General features: G+C 44.2%; 2 protein-coding genes and 1 non-coding gene across 3 annotated transcripts in view; 2 read left to right on the top strand and 1 right to left on the bottom strand.

The window, feature by feature from the left end:
* Positions 1-22,459, top strand: part of LOC118645106 — a 392,389-nt gene that overhangs the window by 343,079 nt on the left and 26,851 nt on the right. The window lies entirely within an intron of this gene.
* On the bottom strand, positions 8,654-8,727 carry Trnai-aau. The gene has a single exon. It is a non-coding gene; the product is annotated as a tRNA-Ile (tRNA).
* LOC105829176 (EF-hand calcium-binding domain-containing protein 1-like) lies at positions 8,902-21,001 on the top strand. The gene is made up of 5 exons (XM_036285530.1): positions 8,902-9,144; positions 9,276-9,436; positions 9,510-9,590; positions 9,734-9,844; positions 9,977-21,001. The coding sequence occupies exons 1-5, from the start codon at positions 9,018-9,020 to the stop codon at positions 10,163-10,165; spliced, it is 669 nt and encodes a 222-aa protein (XP_036141423.1). The 5' UTR covers positions 8,902-9,017; the 3' UTR covers positions 10,166-21,001.

Below are 22,459 nucleotides of genomic sequence, written 5' to 3'. Positions count from 1 at the left end.
TCTTAATTCGGACTAAAAAAAAAAGATAAATCACATGCATACATATAACACATATATTGTATTTAATATCAAAAAATTAATCGTATACCTATAAAATTGTTCTGAGTGAAGGAGAAATTTTTTCATGACTTCTTTCTCACGTGCCCCTTCGCAAAAAATACAACGAGCGCCATTGCGGTTCGTCCCGCGGCGCTCTCACAGCGAGGTCGATCGTGCCTCGAAATAATCAAGATCACATTGGCCTGTCCCGGATCAAAAACATTAATTTTAAATTATCGAGATGGCACCGGTCCACTGTGGCGGATAACGTACCGCGACCCCGAAGGCGTTGGTTGCATCCAGGCGATCAATGGTGCCGCTCACCGTGAGAGATTAGGCTGGACCGTGATTACCGGTACATAAATATCAAAAAAAGAAACTGGAGGCGGAATGGGCACCGCGGAGAGAGAAGGCGGTAAAGGCGAGGCCGCGCCTTGCTTCGAGACGAATTTCACTTTTGATATATTCCACGTTCGCGCGGTAGTGTCACCTTTGGATTAAAAAAAACTTTCACGGGACTGACCGGCTCGTCGCGGAATCAGTGCGAAGCTTGAATTACGTGTCAACGTAATTTCTACGAACACGGAAGGATTAATTAATTGATTTATATGCAGCCGTAAAGACTTTCTTCGCCTTCTTTGCATAGCGACGATTTTCATTAAAAAGAGAGACGCGTTTAAGAAATAGTAAAATTTTATTACGTCAATTTCTAGATATATAAAGATACTGTACAGCTTCACAAACAACGGTACCAGATAAACGGTTATAATTATATTTGACCTACGCCGCTACACAAGTCACTGTGCAATATCTTGATAATAGTACTGTGCTGACTTTGGATATTGTAAGGCGATATTTGGACAATGCTCCTATCGACCAACACTACATTACCAAAGCAAACAGAGAGCCGAAGATACACAGCCTGCGAGTACCGAGCTTATCTCGTCGAAGCAATTACCAACGGATAGGGACGAAATTAAAGATGCGTATCGACCGACATCTGCTTAGCACCATCAAATTAACACTTGTTTCGGCCGTCAATTAAACGATCGCTCGATAACGTCCCACTAATTTTATACTCGGGGCCCAGGTACAAATATCTCAGCCGGATTTCCCTGGCCTTTAGAGAAACTCAATAAACGTGAGTTTATAGTGCATAAATAAGCATATATTTCATTAAATAACGTCGTTTTACTGTCAGAGAGTCGTTTATATAATGACTTGAAGAGGAGAATACGTTTCATTATTTAAATATAAAAAAATTAGACGTGGAATAATTTTAATTATTCATACAGTATAGCATTGCCGAAATATATGTAATGATTCGTTTTGTTAATAACGTGTACCGAATGCCGTGATGAGTTTTAGCAGGATCGCACTGATTAAATATGCAAATAAATTTCTGCGATATTTAATTCGCCGACGCTCGTTAACACCGACTCAAGACAAATTGTTTGCCTAGCACGGGCAAGCACAGACACGGAGGTATTTCTAATTATTCCATATGCATAGGTTTAATTAAGGACTCGGTCGCACACACGCGTATTCGCTTGATAAATAGTCTCGGTGGCGAAGGTTGGCGATGCCGGGCATCGATTTATCCTTGGCAGGTAACCATCGCGAAATAACCATTAATTTGAAAGTTTCGGTTCAAAGTCGCAATTATACGAATTATCGAATCCCCGAAGGTCAATCCCGGACGAAAGCCATTACGGCGAATTAACCCGTGTTACGATTACTCGTACACGAGCATCTTCCGCATTTCTCCTTCGCCTCGCGCATCCACGACAAAATGTGACTTCGTAAAACGCGCAATAGCTGAAGTTACGTATATCCGATGATAATTATGTCGATTGCGGTTTAAGAAGCGAAAGCTTAGTCCAGAGGTCTTAAAAAGGATTCTTTGTAACCGGCCTTCCTTCGACACTAATCGACGTTCACCGACGATGATAATCCTCAAATAAGGCCGCTCTCGGGTTCCTCCCGGAACACTCGCGCGGCAAAAGAAGATCCACGCGGCGCGTCGATGCGAGCACACGACCCAGTTTCGACGGCGTATCGGTAATTTAAGATCGATAAACCTCGATCTATCGAGCCTATCCAGTTACGCGTGCAGGCCGCTGCCGGTGGGATTAAAAAATTCAGCCATTCAGGTAATCCTTTCTCGCGCGGCGAAAATAATACGAGTGCGGCCGGAACACGACACCGTCGATCGTATATTGAATTTCCTGAATTGGCTTGAATGTGCTTGATATTCGATAAAAAAGTGGATTAAAAATATTATGTTCCGGGACATTATATGCCGTCAGGCGGGCGAGTCGCAGGGTGAATCCTTGTGGCCTCTCCCCCTCACTGTCCCCGGACCCCCTTTCGATTTACCTTTCGTTCGCGATGATCTTCGCGGTTAAGTTCAAAATCCTCTTTGAAAGCTTTTTCACGGTTTTACGTTTCATAAACACGGCGGCGAGGCGGCGGGGCGCGCAAAAGAGATCGAGGGAGACGCCAGAAACGAAAGGCTTATCATATTCTTCTGGCCGTGGGGACAAATCCCTAAATCTTGTTTACAAGCAAATTCCACAATACGGGACATACGGGATTTAATGCGACTCCAGGCCGATTTCCGCGAAAGTCTCCTTCTCTAAAGTGTAATTTACTACGGAAGGATTATACGGCACGGGATCCATCCAACGGGTAAAGCTTCTCGCCAGACGCCTGCCAAACGCGTTCTTTACGCGTTCACAATATGCGAATTATACCGAAACCGTATCGGTAATCTCATGATTGAGCGCACGCCGAAAGACATCTCTAAGAGAAATCCATGAAATATTTACTTATACATCACATAAATCTGCAATATTTGAAATAACAATTCACCTCTCTCCAATAATTTGATTTATAGAAATGGATTTTTGAAGTTAGCAATTTCCATTCGTCGGACTTAAATTGATAGGGAGATAAAATTTATTTTGCGAAAAATCGAGACGGGCAATGTTGATTGTGATATCGATTGGATACGACTGAGAAAACACCCTCTCCTTACCCTCCCAGCGGGGTGTCTTCCGACCAGCGAAGCGTCTGCTAACAGGATTACTATGACGCGATTGTGTACGCGTCAAAGAAATAGAGCACCATTGTGGCATTCGGATACACGGATTGGGCAGATAGGCCAGACTGAAAATTAGAAACTTGTCCCTTTCATTCGTATGCTAAATATTTCCTTCGAGGAAGGACATCTGCTATCTGCTAGTCCCGTGGGATTATCAAAAAGGAACGCGTGTAGGAAAAGCGCTAAAATTTCCTCACGTGTTAAGTTTATCATTTTTCAAAACGTATGTAAAATTGAAATACATACGTTTTACGGATATGTACAATTAGTATACATCAAGAAATAAAAAGACGTTCTTTTTTCGGTCTCAATCTTAATGTATAAATAACTAGCAGGGAGAACAGAGTGGTAACAGGATAGTTAACGCGAAGGCAAACACGAATGCGTGTTTAAAGGATCCAAAATAATTTTCTCATTTTTCTCACTGACTTAAGCGATTTATCCACTCGATCCTCAGCCCTTTCCCTCGTGCTCACGACGAGCTTCTCCGCAACTAGACACGCCACACGTCGACGCCTACCATCATTTGAGAAACACGTCTGCGTTAGTCGAGCCAAGTGTGCGATGATAAAGCTGACGTGATTTTTCAGCTATGCTACATCGATAATGGGTGATACGAACGAGTGTCCCCATATGCTGGAACGGACCGAGCACTCGTTCGCTCAAGATACGCGGATAACAGGCGTCTAACACCCCATTTGTCGGTATCGCTCGCTCATTTATAAAAAGGGTTGAACAAATTCTCGCGGCGAGTGAAAATACAAACCGGAAATGGTTCGACATTCATCCGCGTCCCGGCCAAGGTACATACGGGCAGGCGTATTTTTATCTCGACATTTACAGAGTCCAGAAATACATTTGGCTCTTTGTTCGTGTAAAATCAATTTCTTGCCAATTTCTAAAAAAGAAAACAATGTCTCATCCGAAAGTCATTCTCTTAAAATCTTACGTAATTCTTTCTCCTATATGTAGCAGAGAATATTTCTCACTCATTCTCACTATATTATGCTTGTCCATCTCTTTCAGTTTTTCAGCTTCTAATATATTTATATTTATAAATATTTGATAGCGCGTGTAAATATAAACGTGTTGTTGCTCAATCATCATCTTGCACAAATCTGTCTGGTCACGTTCCCCGGTACACGTTCACGGCCTCCGATTCTTGATTAGGATGAATTTCAGGCATCAGCCAGGGAGTGACTCCGCCACCCACGTATTCAATTTTCCGAAAAGCTCCGGTGTTTGGTCCATCGTTGCTCGTGAGTCTCGCAGTTGCACAAAGCCGCGGCATGACGTCCAAGGTGTTCCGTCGACAATAGCGGAATACGTCATGGAAAAGAAATCCCCACGGTCCCCTCTGCCCGTTCATCCCATCAATTCACGGTTCACTTAGTTCGAGTCTTCCTTCGACATTTGTCGTACAACTCACTTCGATGTTGTTACATAACGATTCTCTGTCCACGAGACATCAAGTCCCACCCGTCGTCGGTAAACCGGCATACGCTTTCCTCGGACTGCGCTTGATCGTTCACGTAAGTTTTATGGATAGGCCGTTTCGTTTTCTCCGAATCTAGTCCGTCCGGGCTACCACCATGGGATCCGCCGCGGCCGGTTCTACCCATAATTATAGCCTCGAGCGGGCTCAATAGAAAGACGTTTTAAATGATGGTGAAGCATAAAAGACTTGCGTGAGAAAAGTAGGTTTATTTCTTATGAATGCTATATAATTAATATGAAAAGATGCAATTTTAAAGAAGTCATATAATCCCTTTCTTTTTCGAATGTGTAACGTGCAATATAATTATAACATTTAAAACGTCATTTAATGGTATTTCCCTGCATTACATTCCGCGCAATCTTATGCCCCTTTCGAAAGCTTCATTATTATTCTACGCCGCCGTCGAGACTAATACGAGAATAATCCGTGACGCAAAATATTCCAAAATGGTGTTACTTGGAGCTTCTCTATGGTCCAAGTTGCTCCGAGCTGGCCCACGCGGAGTCACGTGGCAATAACTCTAAAATTTGATTGCAGCAGACATCGGGATAGGGGCCACCCCCAAGGCAACTGTTGGTAATAGGCCCTCAACCCTCGCACCCACGCTCTTTCCGTTCTCGAGCTGAGCCTCGGACCAGCTCTGCCACCACTACCATCACCGCTGCGTCGTAAATAAAACGAAATTGTTGACCGGTACCTTTCGGCTGGTTAAGCGTTAAACAAAGGCCCACGGGATGTCGGGCGCCGTATCTTTGATCTCTGTTTGCCGAGGCATGCATCACCCGCGAGATAATCAGGAATAATTATTTGTTAGATAAATACGATCGCAGCCGGCGATAGCGCGCTAAATTTATGATGGACCGCTTGCCGTTTGTAAATGACGTAGAGGAGAGAGCTCGTTCGCGCGCGGCGAGCTATGAATATCGCCACTCGAAGCGCGGGCCACCTCGGGCCCGAAAGTCGAGCGTGCGTTAAGAAGTTCGTGCCAAGTCCGACGAAATTCGGTCTAACGACGATAAACGAGAATACTGCGACAGCACCTCCATATTGGCACATAATTCCATTCGAATACTTAAGTAGATTAAATTCGAATATTAAAATTATTTCTCTATTTTCCATCGAGCATTATCTTGAACATAATTGAAGATTGAAAATGATAAAGCAAAGGAGAAATCTCGTGGATTAAGTCTCTCAGCCCGGAGTGACTTTAATATCGTGTTCTACCTGCACGTGTATATTAGCGCGTGTTGACGCGCGTGTACGTATGCGCGCGTCGAGTGATAGACACGTGCCTCTTGCCGTGTCTGACTCTTGCGTAATGCTCGGCTAACTCGAATAGCCTTTCCCGATCCTCTCAACGATCGAGCCCCGCGAGAGGATCGTTGCATCTCTACCGCGCGTTCCTGGCATACCAAGCGAAATCGATGCGTCCGCATCGTCGACGGAGGGTGATTCTCATGCGGATATTTTCAAGCACAGCAAACGGACTCGCTCAATTCTCACGGCTACCCGTCGTAAATCTTTAAATGATGGTATCACACTAAATGTATTGTATCTGTCAGACACATTTAGTCTTTTTCCTTTTGCTTTTTCTAAGTGCAATAATGTACAAGTTTTATTGCAGAAGTGCGCGGATAGTGCGATAAGAAATAATTAAGAGGAGGGTGGCAGGATTATTTTTTATTTTCAAATAATTTACGATTTACTATAAACTAATATTTTTATAGAAATGTAAAATGAATTTATGCAAGCTAATTCCATGTGAAATGAAATTTTGCGAAACGGCCCATCGAAGTTATGGGCCAGGCTCATTCTATTTTACACCGTGGTCGATTCGGCGTTTGAAAATATCCAGGGATGGTCCCGGAGTCTACTGCGGTCTACCGTGTCGTACATCAACGTCTCGCGGAAGGTGGGCGGACGTCGCGTCAGCGGCTGACGCCCCGCGAAATTGAATCTAAAGGTCCGAGTGTATCCCCCACACGCCAGTCCTCCCCACGGAGAGCTGCAGGGAGGTCGCAAATCATCACCTCGCTACATTTACAACGTTAGATAGCCCAAGATTACAGTCGTTCCGAGCTCGTTCCTATACGCTGTAGGAATACAAGACGCCTCTTCCCCCCTCCTCCCCCGCCCTTTCTCGTTTTCCTTTCCCTCGGCCGGGATATTACAGCGCCCTTCGCGAAAGCGATCCTTCTCGCCGTTCTCGCGAGCTCGTTGCCTACTTAAGCGAAACAATGTGGTCCCTCGGCGATCGGCCGCGCGAGTAACGTCCAGCTCGTAAATTATCCGCCGGCGGGGACTAATGAGCTCGTGATTATAGGGACCGGGGATAAAAAAGGGCGTTCTTGTGCGGACGCGCGATGACGTTCGCGTTGGTGATATATCTCCGGTTCGTTGCTGCCCAAGATGAACACGCGAAAGTATATCGGGATGAATTTCTTTTCTTCCGGCGGCGGGGCGGGGCGGGGTGAATTCGACGGGGCGACCGACATTCCCGTGGCTCCGGAATGGAGCGCGGGCGCGTCGGGCTCGATTAGATTTAGCCGTGTGACGTGGGTTCGAGAGGATTCTCGAAATTATCGTATGGACGGTGGTATACGTGATGTTTCCAAAACAAAGATCTGCTGCATGTCTTACCATCGCCGTCCGGCTGAACATCCTTAAGCCGCTCTCGCGAGATGTAAAATATTATCTACTTCTTTATTTGAGATGAAAAGTCCCACGCAAAGGGAGCCCTCTCGCCCCCACGGCTCCCCGTTCTTATCTCCCACATGGAAAGATTAAGAAAATTCACCGTATTACGCGACCTCATGTAAAGATCTCGGACCATTATTTACGAACTAAGGCTTGATGATCTCGAGAGGATCAGCCGTGTTCCGTTTGCCGATAGGATTTGCTCCCGGCCGGTCAAACAATGCGCCCTGAAGCGCGCCATCACAACCGAATCTCTCTCTTTCTCTCTCTCTCTCTTTCTTTCTCGTATTTCTCTTAAAACGACGCGAACGTTCACGTGTGGCAGCAGAAAGGATTGGAGGTAGGTATTCCCTTACTTTTTTTCGTTCGCGAAGGACTCTGAAATTCCAGACATCTTCCTCCCTCTTCTTCTCGCCCACCGGCCCTACCACGTTCTCCCGCGGGGTCTGCAAAACATACGCGAGCACATACAGATTCACTCTTTCTCGGCCGTCTTAAGCCGTTCCCGCGTTTTTACATTCTCGACGAAATCCCCGCGGCTTTGTGCCCGTTTATTACGTTTGCCAACCAAATGATGTCATTAGATATACTTAGGCTTGGCTTTATTGTCGTCCTTTATGCCAGTCGGACGGCTTCCGTGAAACGAATTCGTGCTGAGCGTTCACGACTCATCGGTTATCACGCCAAAATTCGTTCGCCGTCTTGCTCACGTTCCCCGGACAGGCGGCCTTACGGCCTTTTTCTTCCTCTTCTCACGACCACGTGAGAACCAGCTATACTGTTTTATTGCCTTTATATTGCCGGATATTTCGTGGCAGCTTTCCATGTGAGACCACGCGTCCTGTACACTCGTATCTTTTTACGATAAGCCCTTGTGCGTTACATACATCTCGAATACGACGAAACCAGTCTAGAGTATCCATGGTGAACCATGAATCTTAGAAAAACTGACGTGACTGTCCGATCAATAGCCTGCTACGCGAAGCTGGTGAAAACAATTCATAAAGTTTGAATTTATACAATGCAATATAAATGAGAGTAGAAGAGTGCAAACATTTTTATACATTGTGATAACACTGCACACATAATTAAAAAATATTTGTTCATAATCTTTATCTCTGTTTAGAGAGGAAGAATTTTTATCTGTATTTTGAACATTTTTAATTTAACTTTATGATCATTTTCATGCATAAGCATCGAATTAAATATTTATTTCAATTAAGAGTTGTGTAAATTTTATGCTTTTTATTAGTACATTGGAGAATAATTATTATCAAAAAGATATTATATTATAAAATATTAGAAAAAAAATCTGGCCCATGAGGGGATCGAACCCGCGACCTTCGCGTTATTAGCACGACGCTCTAACCAACTGAGCTAATGGGCCTGTTGCCTACAGCCTCCGATTTTACGAATTTCACTTAAGAGCGTGACATACTTGCCATTTAAATGTTAATGTAATAATTAAAAAAGCTATTTATTAAATAATAATCGTGAAATCAATATAAATAAATTAAAATATTGATAATAGATTATATAAGATATTTTATAAAATAAACTGAGAAAGGTATTGTAAAAATTGACAGTCTTTTTTTTAGTTGTATTGACATTTCTGGCCACCCAAATTTTATAGAGTTAGATAAATTTATAAGTGTAAGTTAAATTTACAAGATCAAAATGCCGACCGAATTGCCCGTTGATATGTTAAATAATCCTTTGCCGGAGGTTGTTTTTAGACGAAATAATAATGCTTTATTTAAGAAACTAGCGCGAAAGACTCACTTCAATGTGAGAGAAGTAGAAGGTTATTCACTGAAATAAAATAAGATAAATATATCGTATACACGTGTTATCTCTTTTCTATAATTTTTTTCTTTAATTTAAAGTAATCTCTATTATATATAATAGATAAATTTTACCGCTGATTAATTTTAGCGTTAGCTGTTATACACAGAAAAATAACACAAACTTTGGGTCCTATGACAAGATTGGTGTTTAGAGATGTTTTGCACTCTGGTTTGGATTTTACAGAAAATATTCGACATCTATATATTGACAGAATTTTTTCTGCATTTGACAGAAAAAACCTTCTGCAAGTATGAGAAGTTTATATTCTATAATAATTTACATTTCTACTGGAATTAAAATTAAAATTATATAAATATACAGATTCCTGTAGAACAATGGATTGAAGGGCTCTCTGTACTTCTTCGTGGCAATCTGAATGAAAGGATACATTTTGCTTTTAGCGTAAGCCACATGCCCCTACAATTATTCAAACTATTTAAGAATTTAATTTCCATTGAAATTTTTTACAAAGACAAAATTGTTTTATCTCTTTTCTTGTAAGCTTTAATTATGAATAATTATTATTTAATATTTATGAAAGACAGATATATGATTTTATGCACACCAATAAACTAAAGAAGGAGCAAGTATTTCCTTCGATGCGAGGTTGCTTGATCAAATTGCAAATGGACGAAGATCCCGATGAAGCCGTAAAGGTTAATTAATTAACAACAGATAAGACTTGGATCTTACTAATAAAATATCAATTATCAACGATACTAGAATTAATCGTACCTTTCAAGCATAAGGTTTACATAAAATAATAGCAAGCATTTATGGCATCGTAGGACTTGATTGATTCACTGTTGAAAAAGCTTGATGTCGATCGCGACGGTGTAATATCCGAGGAAGAATTTCACAGAGCCATAAAAGAGAGAAATCTACTGCTGCTGGAATGTATGGGACCGGTGTTTCCGTCTAGAGTAGCGCGGCAAACATTTCTGAGCACATTCACGAATCGGCTAGGACGATTCTGATCCGTACGTTTTACGAAACGTGTTATATATTTGTATAATTGTGCACTTGGCAGCATTGATCCTGGTTTTTTTTGTTGAAGCTGTAACGATAGTCTTATATAATAAACATAGCCGTTTGAATTATATTGTCAGAAACTCGGAAACCGGAAAAGTGCATTCTTGATGCAGCGGGCAGGCAAACGCATCAAATCAGACAGAAAAATCCCTCCTGAACGTGTGACGCTTCAATAAATTTTCGAGACCGTCGACGCAACGTACAGCTTTTACGATTCACCGAACGACGGCAATTGACTCGTTCGTTTTCTTCGCAAACAATCGCTAATGGACCGCGATAATACCGCATCCTAATCGCATCAGGCCGCATCCGCGATACGATCGTCAGCGGGCGAACTGAATCGATCACTTGATGAGCCTCTCGCGAGATCGTCATAAATCTTATTACTATGATCAGCACGAATAGATGATCGATTCATATATCCGTATGCTATTTACCGCGATGCGTCGATCAATGATCACGGCTGTGATTCGCAATCTGTTATTAGTTGTATAAAACATTACCGGGATAAGAGATGATGCGATCCGATGCGCGAAAAGGGGAAAGAGAAAGGGATCTCCCGAAGGATCTTCTATCGCGCGGATCGCATGCCGGTCCACCTGCTCCGCGATCGCCCGATTAATAGAGACCGCGCTCGTGAGATACGGAACAAATATAGACCTTACTTGCGAGCGAGAGACGGGGCCGCAACCCCACCGCCGCGAATCGCGGTCGTACGCGCGTTACGAGGAAGAAAAGAAAAATATAATGAATGTTTGAGGGATCCTGCGGACGGACGAATGGCCCGATCCGCGTCTCAAGCAGCTACAACAACAAATTAAACGAGAAAGTCTCGAGGCTTTCGTCGGCTCCGTTGCCGACGTCTCTCGTTGCCTATGGTCCCGGCTACAATGCGTGGGCGTAGGGTATACAGTACCGAGGTGTATGGGCAACGCGTATTTCTTCCCCGGCGATGGTGAGGGAGGGGGGAGAGGGGGGGCGAGCTTGGAACGATATTGTGTAAAGAGTATAATAACGTGCGTATGAAAGGCCAGATCCTTTGTGGGTAGCCGACCGTGTCCTGAAAGGATCTTCCAGGATTTACTTGTGGGGGTGGCGGGGAACAACGGGAGGGGAGAGACCCCATCGAGGGTTTGGGGCACCAGCTGAGAAAACATGCCCGCGGCGTGTCGACGAGATGTTCATGAACGCTCGCGCGCGCGCGCGCGCGCGTGTGCTCGTCTCGACGAAAAGGGGCGGATTGCATGGCGAACCGATCTGATCTGATTTTTGGGAGCGATCGTCCCTCAAATTCCTCCTTTAAAAGGAGCACGGTTGGAATAGAGCGCGGGTTTATTTCGCGTTTCGGGAAGCAAAGGCGCCGCTGTCTCGGCCAACTCATTATGTTTGGTTACTGACAGAGATTATAGCCGCTATATATCGGCATATAATCCGACATACGCCCCGAGGGGGAACAAACACGATTGTGCGCCGGCTGACATTCGTGCGCTCGGCTCGAATAGGAAACGAATAAATTATAATCAGAGCCGCGGCGCGGTCGCGCAAAGACCGATGATGATTGCGAGGCCGGTAGCGCCGGGAAATTAAGTCCGTTTGTATCGCGGCTCCCGGCGAGTATCTCCCGCTACTCTCGAGCGACAGATTTTATTAAGGATGAAATATCTTTAGCGGGAGCTGTCGCACAAAAAACTTCAATCAGACGTAATAATAATAATAACGTTGCTGCGTGCATAAAAACGATGAACGGCGGACGGGCGACGACAATATCGCGGACAAGCCGTTTTTCTTGCTCGCGAATGTTTCCCACCCTCGTGGTTGAGTCCTCTCTCTCTACCTTTGACGGAGCTGAAATTACAGCGGTAGAGTATGTTACTACGTAATCTAGCCACCGACAGCAGAGAATAAGCCGCAGAAGCGGATCCGCGAACGGCGGAAGCAAGCGGCGTGCGCAGCGCGGGCTCTGAAATACGAAACATAAATTATAATCAGCCCAAGGATCAGGGGCGCGGGATAGCCGTGATTACACCGGGGGAACGTGATGAGACTCCGGGCGATTCGATTTGCGCGGCCCACGCCCACGCATCAAAGGGACCGACCGCGGGCACCACGAAAATGCCCCGTGAGTCTCTTTCTCTCGCTCTCTCTCTCTCTCTCTCGCCAGCGATAAATCCACGCGGGAGACTCTCGCTTGTCGACCGCGCTAAAAGCCAGCGCGACAGCCGAATATTCATGCGAGCTAAGGGGAAAGAAAATTCTCGAGGGGGAAAATAAAGTTCGATAGCCCCCGAACTTAAAAAAAAAAAAAACCCCGTAAAAGTGTTACCGTTTGTCCCTGCAACTTGACTTTTCGCATTAATCGAAATGTATTGGGTACCGCCGGGATTTAAAAGGAACAGTTATTTAACTTTACCGCAGATGCAACCCGATACGAATTTACGCAGACCCGCCGGCAAGTTTAATTCCCATTCCCATTTTATTTGCAAACAATGCAGCGCTGTAATGTCCCAACTGAAACCCGAACACATTGTGTCGAAGGTGCACGACGATCGCAAACGATTGAAATTTACTACAGCGAGCCCCCCCGTGTATCCCACGTATGTGCGCGCAACCGATTTCGCGAAACCGATAAATTTAATTAAAGCACGTGCCAATAACTCGGGATGGTGGTACGCGCTCGCGCGTGTGCCCGATGGAGGTGAACGCAAGGAGGTGAATCGAGAGGAAACGGGCGCGCTCGATTGTACACGCGGTCGCTTTCCGAATTGCGTCCATAAATAACAACGACGTCGGCGTTATGCGGTCTAGCGCGGGGCCGTTTGCTTGAGCAATGTTTCGTGCGCGGAATGTTCAATGAACCATGCAGATGCCGTAGCTATGTGTGCGCGCGCGCGCGCGCGCGCGTGTGTGTGTGTGTGTGTGTGTGTGTGTGTGGCGCACCACGTGTCGTCCGGTTACGAGAAACTGGGAACCACGGCATGAGGTCATCCCTGCGAACACGACACCGCGTCTTGTCGGAACAGCGGGATCTGCCTTGACATGGGTACTGGACGAATGGAGTTTTGAAGATTCCGCTAACGAATTCGGCGATTTATTTGTTTTCTTAGGCGTTCAACTGCCTACGGCGCAGAGCAGCGGAAGCTTGAATATTATGTATCGCTTAGGAATTTGTAGACATCTCGGTGCGCGGTATTACCCGAGAGGTATCTCGCCGTCCGTCTCGTAAAAATAATTCTCCAGGGCCATGAGGCCAATTTCCTGGGAGACGGTCTCCAGTAGAGAGAGAGAGTATATACCTCGTATCGCGGTCATGCCATAATTAATCCAATTCTCATTCGACCGGCGCGGTTGGCCCCGCGAAATTTCCTTTCCGTCGAGGTGGTTAGTTCGGCTTAGCAAGCCGAGCGAAGGAACGTCAGCGGGCAGCGATAGGGATCTTTGAAAGGCACGGCGGGTAACGCCCGCGTCGTGCCACGCGACTAGACAGATTTCGGGGAGGGAAGAAAGCAGACGTCCGTCTTTTACACGTGAATCGAGCGTGACGCGTACGCGCCTTGACGGACGGCCATATTAAATCAACTTGCCCGGCTCTTCCACTCGTTTGTTTCTCCTTTCAAGCCGGATTCAATTTTCTCCACGGCGCCTTGCAAATCGAGGGGATATAACCGCGCGGCCAAAACTTACAAATACGATGCCCAGTTTTACGAGAACGGACCAGTGGTTGCCATCCGTCGCATCATCGTCTGCATGACAATGTACAACACCCGCCGGTCGCATTTTTATTTCGTTTTCTATTAGCTGCCGCGTTCATTCCGCGAGTTGTCTTTTATTTACTTAAGCAGATCAAATTTCGCGAGAGGTGTGTCCCTTATTAGTACTTTTAATTAAAGGATTCTTGAGAAATTTATTCTGAATTTAAGAGCGTGGGAACAAACAGTATTCTTAAATCTCGCAGGATTTACAGCGATGTACGGCGTAAAATACACCGTGCTTATTTGCCCGACGAGCCCAGCTTGATTACCTTCAACAGATAGCGACCCAATTAATGATCGTAAAAGAGGGAGAAGGTAATATTGATAGAGAGGGGGGGCCCTAACGTTTCTCCTTCTTGGCGACGGACTAAGATCCGGACAGGTTGTAAGATAATAGCGGTGCGCAGGGGCCGAGGAGATCACGGGATCGTCATAAACTATCTTAAGGTGTCGAGTTTGTCACGGTCATGCGAGACCGAGTTTTCAAAACAGGATTAGGCGTTCACCAAATCTCAAGAGCGATGTACATCATTTCTCTCCCTCTCCTCTCTCCCGCGTGGTCTTGCAAAACGTGTGTGCGTCGTCGGTTTTTTTTTTTCTTTTAGTGACGTTTAAGCGAGGTTCCTTTTTCTCTCACGTCTTCGGACTCGCCGGGGATTATTCACATCCGGTCATCTCTACTGAAATTTTTTTTTTCCCCCCCTAGACCGATCTCACATCCTCATAGGAACGCTAAGAGCTATCGAGTGGTTTATTGATCTATCCCGTAAGCGTTTCATTCAGTCGAGCGGTTCAATGGCTTCTGCCTATTGTTCGCCTTTCTCCCGGTTGGCCGCTTTTTTGATCTGATTTGTTCGGACGAGACTCTCTTCTTTTTTTTGTACTTCCTCTCACGATCCCCACCCGCAAAATAAAATTCGTAATGATTTTAACGCGCGTCTTACTTGCGACGGCTCGCTACTAATCTGGAAAAGTCTAGCAGAAATTTCTAAGCACGGCATAAATGCTATACTTAAAGGTATTAAAGGTCATGATATCAGGTGTCATAAAACAATAAAAATATGTGTTGCGGTAATTATTGCACAATTGCGAACTACGAAGGAGGAACTACGGTTGCTGGCTCGTATCGATTTGTTTTCCGTCATTTCTTTCGACATAATCCGATGCTCGCAGGACGCTCCATTATCCTGCGAGGATACACGTGGGGAAAGCGATGGTCCGTCACGAAGTAGGTCGACCGTCTGGCCACAGAGCTTAGTACATGCAGGATTAGCATAATCAAGCGGTGGGGAAACACACTTTGACTTACGGACGAAAATCCGAGGAATCCTCTTACGTCATGCCCCTCACAATTTTGTTGGCTTCGCTTGTTTTAGTGACGACCTAATATAATCTCTTGTAATCTGTTACTAATATAATAATACAGTATATGATCTTCTGAACAGTTTCTTCAAGATATATCCCGTGCCCACCGCAAGTGTATTTCACGCGGTATTTCAGCAGTTGATGCGAAATTCTGAGTTTCTCCACTCGACTCGGACGTCGGGTCGTCGGATTATACTCGTTTCTTTTTCCCTGCCGTTGGCGCGGAAAGCCGCTGCATATTTCGCGGAAGCGAAAGGAAAAACCTCTAATTATCCTCGCGGGAGCACGCGCTCAAGTGCCGGTACGGCCCACCTGTATTTTCGCCACCGCGAACGCCCTCCGCGCCTTCGCCGCGCGATAAAATACGGCTGGAAACCCGAGTTTATTTATCAAGTTGACGTGCGCCATCCCTCACGCTAAATACCAGAAGTGCGTTCATTATTCCCGCTGCGCGCCGGCTATCTCGCCGGATCCGGGATGAAGCCGTGCGGTGGCATACTGTGCGCGAGCGGGGAGCGATAATTACGCTCTAGCCGGGCCGAGGGGGATCCCCGCTCGATCTAGAACGAGCGCTCGGAGCGCTCGCGCGATAATGGCCAGCTCTCGCGATGTTAACTTCGCCGGGGATTATTTCCTGCCACTCCCGCCTTGCCCGTTCTGTTGAAAACGAAGTTACGTAAATTGCCCGACGTCTTGTTCGTTCGCTCGTCCGTTCACACGGCCAAGTCGGAGCCGATCACATCGCGCGGGGATGACACTTTGTAATTAGATGTTTTTCGAAGTAGCACCTTGGCGAAAGTAGAACCTCATACATCATGCCATAAAGGAATTGACGGCTTCAAAGATTAAACGAGGATCGTTTGAAACCGCCTGCTTTGTTCGCGAGTGCAATGTACGCGGTATACGTCGGCAAATAAAAATTTACGGGGAAAGAAACCGATGCCTGTTCTCTTTTATATCCTCTGCAAAAACGCGGAAAGAACAGTTTTATTAATAAATGATTTTTTAATTTAGCCATTAAATAAAATTTTGATATGCTTCGTTGATCTAATAAGATTATTTTCAAGTCAACATTTATACAGCTAAATTTTTAACTATAGTATTTTAGCAAAACCGTCCTTTCCGCGTCCACTTTCTCTACGGGTCTTTTGAATTGGCACACAAACCGAAATTGCGAAAGTATGCCGGATCCCAGCCTAATCCCTGTACTCGGAACTTACAGTCACGAGCTATTTATAGATCCGTCGCGTCGTGTACTGACGGAGTTCCATTTCGCTCACTCCTTCCTCGGCACTTTCTCACGAGAGAGTCTAATTGGCCTGACCCGCAGCTGACCATAACGCAGATGCAACCGTTGCGATCCACGCAGAGACGGTGGACGACGGGGACAATCGTAGGAGAGCATAATTTTTCATCTTAATGACGGATGACCACCGGTTGTGCGGCCTGCTCCTCCTCCTCTTCGTCGCCGCTGTCATCATCATCATCGTCGTCGTCGTCGTCCTCGTCGTCGTCGCTGAATGCACATGGCACCCTTTGAATTCTTCTTCCTGTAATGGTCACACCTCCTTGGTGCCTCTCTCTTTGACGACGCACGTTGAGAGTGCTAATGATGCGAGCGATTTGCATATCAATCGCGATTGACCAATCCTCGCGCGCGCGGTTATAACCCGTGGCGGTTATCGGTGTCGTCGGGTTGTAAAAAATAACTCTTCTCCTCGCGCGCCCGCTCCGGAACGTTGTTGAATTTACCGCACGTGAAATTGAGCGTCGCCGCTTAATTATTATTCGTTCGAGAGGTCTTTCCGAATACAACGAGTACACCGCGATTAAAGATCACCGGCGATACAGGCGGACGATTCTTAATTGGAATACAAATTATACGAGTATTTCTCGCGGGTGACTTATTTAAATTCCGATAAGCTGCGTGACGGATGGTACACGTCGAAGAAGAAAACAAATTTTGCTTCAAGCTCGATGAGAGCCTGGTCCACACGAGAGACGTCTCGCCGGAAACGTATTTCACCGGCTCGATTAAGGTTTAATTATGCATGTAAACGATATTCCTGAATATTGTTCCGAGGATTATGCTGTAATAAAATCTTGGACCATTAGAATACCGTTTCTTTTCAGACTCGTTAAAGTGACGCGGGAAGTTTCTCCCCGGACAAATCTCCACCTTTTGCGGGATATATATCATTTGCTCCAATCTCGACACCACTAGTAGACATTATGTCGGGTTGTCGTTCATTTTCGCCGACTAACGCGACAGATGTCTGATCGTTAATAAAGTATATTATGCGAGTGTCATCGCGCGTTTTCGAAACTAGATTTCGGCGTATTCTCCAAGTTCGAGCCCCCCGGACGTCACAATGCGCGACATCGCTCGCAGATATTTCCATTGTCACCGTCGACGTTTTCCGACGGCGTCAAAGAAGTGACGCGTGAAATCCGAGATCCTCTGGAACTGATTCCAGAAGTCGAAAACAGCTTAGTAAGTGCGACGATATTCGAAGGATATTTTGAAAACATTTTCCTCGACGAGTCATCCGATATGACGTTTCGAAAAAGTTTTCAATTTTTTTCCACGTTCGATGCGTCGCCGCTTTCAGAACGAAAAAAAAAACTTTGTCTGAGGTATCGCACGATATCCAGGGAGATATAATAATATAATGGATGATGTATGCGAAACGGCGCGCAACGTCGCTTCATCGCTTCATCGGAAATCACCGTGAAGGAGGCGCGGCGCGGCGGCGTGCTTGAATTGACGTTGGTTTTGTATTAACTTCTGACCTCCTCGGAACCCCGGAGCCGTCGGCACGGAAATGATCGATAATTATTATTACTTACGCCAAGAGTATACACGTTGCCGGATATCGGAGCCATCGGCGCGGGGAGGGGAGATATCATTAGGGGGTCGATTAAGCCGCGTCGGAGGAGACGGGGGAGGGGGAGGGGGAGAAATTCGCGTATTCGCGGCGAGTAGGGTACGGCCCGCCGTTCCTCCGAGCGATTCTTCGCATCGTGCGAATTACTTGATTACAGCGGCCGGATAAGTCGAGCGGACCCATCGAGGGCTCGTTATTTAGCGCGGCATCATTGTGACGAGTTCGCGCTGCCGGTAGTTATTGGAAATTATGCGCGTTTCAATTTCACTCGGGGATCACGATGGATCGCCGATAGGCTCGTACTTAGCGACGGATATTCCGTGCGCGCGCCTGTGGTATCTTGACCGGCGCTTTTTATCTCCGGACGGTTCGGTAACAGAATATTCCCTTGCGCGGGGAGAGAACGACGGGGTTTTGCATATATTACTTTTCATTATCCAATCAATTTTTAGGGGATAAGTATCGAAGGGCCGGGATTGTCTGCTTTTGTTTAACGATACGATACGCTTAAACGAGGGAACCCGGCGTTGGTCCTGAATAATGCATGATATTTGTTATAAAGTAATAATAATAACGATGATGATGATAAGAGAATAATAATAATAACTTTGTTAAATGCAACAGAGGCTAAAGGAAGTATATAACAGCATTAAATAAAATGGAAGAAAATACATCAAATTCGTAACGCGGTATACATTAACTTGTATATATATATATATATATATATGTTACATTCATTTAAAAATTATTTAAAACATGAGGTTTTGATGGAAAAAAAATTTATGCACTTTCAAGGTTCGCACTGAACGAACACCGCGCATTATAGTCACGATAAAGCAATTGAAGTACTTATAATGGCAGTGGAGCGTAACTCGCGTAATCGCCTCGCTTCTTAACATACATTCGCAAATCGAATGTGCGCGCGCCTTATATAATCCGCATAACGTGGAACACGATAATCCGCTTTTAGACCTGTTCCAGCGGCGGCTGCTGGAGGCTCCCACCCGACTTTCTTATCCCGCCGCGAAGCAATCGGCGTGTATCGTGTGCATGTACCTACATCGCGCCCATTCACGCGGAGCGTCGAATTTTTCGTCTGCCGGGAGAGGAGCAGGATGCGGTTTCCCGGGATTGCAGTCGGCTGCAATTACTTGCAGCTTGCCCGGTAAGCCGAGGCGGGACGACCTCCGACCCTTGGGCAATGTCTGCTGCCATGGAGGCTGCCGGTGATCACGTACTCTATCGTGCCGAACACCGAGCGACCGTGAGAGGGAAAGAGAGAGCATCCTGGCGTGCGTGCTTCGCGACGGGGTGGGAGGAATGTGTAATTTTCTCGTAAGCTCGAAAATAATCGGGGCCGGGGAATTGATACGGCATTCCACGGCGCCTACAGGCGATACGAATGGGCACGCGAGTTGCCCTTCGAGCAGATGCTGCGTTTCACTTTGACTTGCTCCGGTTCGCTTCGCGGGTTTCAATTTTAATCGAATTAGAGAAAGGTCTGTTAGAAGGTCTATTTAATCTAATATTATAATTCACTGTAAAGTCTGTTATAAAATATAAAATATACAGCCACTTATTACGTTTTATACAATAACTTAATAATCATATATTATATTACTTTGCATAGCTAGAAATGTGTGCACAAAAAAATTGAATAAGAAAAAAACATTCAAGTGTGATAATATCCTCAAGTTTGAACAAACAGAATGACTAAGTATGTTTCAAGATACACTTTTAAATGTTAAAGGCGTAGTCATAATATTTACACGGTCCACTTTCTCTAATAAATGATAAATCACGAAACAATAAATTAATTTGATCAAAAGTCGATTTGAAATTTCTAATTTTAAAATTTATGTCGCTGTTGACGAGGAACGAAGAACTACTGTGCATGATTTCATGATTTTACACCTTCCTCATTCAAATGATTTTTGTTTTTTACATTAGATAGATTTACGTCTTCAAAAACATATGTGCGGATGAATTGTGTGCAAAGGTTATTTCCTCATTGCAATTGCGTGATTTCCATCGATTGCTTCAGTATCCGCCTGTTTAATTCTCTGATCAATAATACAATGAAAATAAAACATCTACACGTAAGATATTGCTAGATAGAGATAGTATCATAAAGATCTTACAAACTTAATGGACTTCATCCTACCCCCTACATTAATAAGAAGTGAAAGTGTATATGAACCGTGAAAATAATATTTTCTCCTCCATATCCAATCGTCCTTCAGCTGGAATCTTTTACGTTTCGATCCTTTAAAAGGTTGATTCGTTACGTTTCTTTAGGATAAAATGAAATTTGAAATGACATGTGAGATATGATATGTGACAAGCAAATAGAATATATTTGTGATTGGTAAAATCTATCCGGAAAATATGATCATTGAAACTCTTTTGGAGAGTCGGTCGCCATAGTAAACCGAACAATAATGGTTATTTATGAAATAGTAATGAATAGAATGACGATTGGAGTGGCTGTCTCGAGGCGGAACATTGCTCAATATAGTGGAAAGGAAACGCGGGTCGTCGCGAGGTACTGATCTCGAAAGAAAACTCAGGATAACAGATTGTAACGAAAGAAAAATGAAAATTGCAAACTTATGGGTCCCCGCGAACCTTTCAACGTTTCATGCATCGCTACCTGCTTCTCGAGACGCAGCTGCCTTCAATGGCCAATTCAATGTTATTTCAAAAAATTTCGATTCCAATTACCCCGTGCATCGCCCCGATATATTGGTAAGTAAAAAAACTTCTTAAAGTTCTCGACGAAATAAAAAGGAAATAATCGTGTTTTATGTAATAAAATACAAAAAAAAAGATCTCCGATAATTTCGATAATCCCGGATAATTTTTACGGATGAAAGTGTATGTTCGAATGTTAGCGGCCGAACTCGTTGTGTCAGTATTGCTCATAACGAGCAATAATAGCGTGAGTCAGATCTCACCCGTTTTGTACGAAACCGATCATTATAATCGAATTGAATCGCGCTCAACTTCCGTGAATCGGGCAGCGCCGTATAATGTCGGTGCATCAGGTTCTCTCGCAGGATCGGGCTTACTAAGAGCTGAGTATATTTCACGTTGATAGGTATATATTCTGGTAGCCCTCCTAATTAGCCGTCAGTAGTATATCTCTACAAAACTCCTAATTAGCTCGTTGGACGCAAAGCAAATTCGTGGCGGTCCCGTTGAACACGACCAGATGTATAATATTTAAGAACACGAAAATAAAATAATATTCGTAAATTATGCATAACTTTAATGATAAAGAAAAAAAGGTGACTCGTTGGGGAAGAAAGCCCACTTGGACAATGTTAAATAAGGATCACAGTACATAATATTTAGGAGAAAATTAAGAGGCGCAGGCATTGTCTATCTTGAAATTGATTTTCGACGATGCTCGTTACACTCACGAGCAGGCAGGGCCCAAACTAAATTAACCTCAGGATTATTATCCGCGATTAATTTATTAAAAGCAATGAGTATGTCCAAAAATATTTCAATCATCGAAAACATCATATTGTGAGTTATTTTGTAAATTACAGTTTATGTACGGCCTTTAAATACAATTTCTCCCGGCGGAGTGCGTACAGCCACGAATGATGCCGTTGATGATAATAACGCCAATGATAATGATGATCATACAGGTTGTGTGCTTAATTGTATATACCGTAATCATCGTAATAACAGCAGACTGCTTCACGTCCGTCATAAGGATGGCATACATTACGCGATATAAAGAAAATGCGAAAATTATTGTCCTAATTTCCGATTGCAATATTAATTGTAATCGATCACATCAATATGTTAAATTGATCAATTGGAAAATTCCCGGCAGTAATATCGATTATTTTAAACATCATTAAAAAGTGCTATAAAATGAATTTATAATCCAATATGGTTCTGACGAGAACAAAAAATGGTAAGTGAATCTTCCAATCAATTGTAATTGTACGCAATTGTTATAACTGCTTTTATTGGATAGTTAAATTTTATATCTTTTCCTCAGTACATTCCTTTCGTTTATCCCATACGTTTATTCTCACATTAAAATTAAATATAAAATTTATAAAAAAGTTTCTAATTAGTTAAGTTAAAAAAATTTTAGATTGTAAAAGTCAACAATAGATTTTTTTTGTGATGTATCGAATAATATTGAATAATATTATTTTACTTATACTTTTCATATTTTTTGCTATGATATGTATTTATAAGTAATAAAAGT

This window comes from Monomorium pharaonis, chromosome 4 (assembly GCF_013373865.1).
Source record: "Monomorium pharaonis isolate MP-MQ-018 chromosome 4, ASM1337386v2, whole genome shotgun sequence".
In the NCBI taxonomy this organism is placed as follows: Eukaryota; Metazoa; Arthropoda; class Insecta; order Hymenoptera; family Formicidae; genus Monomorium; species Monomorium pharaonis.
Note: the sequence above shows the minus strand (reverse complement) of the source record. Positions and strands in the feature narration are given on the sequence as shown.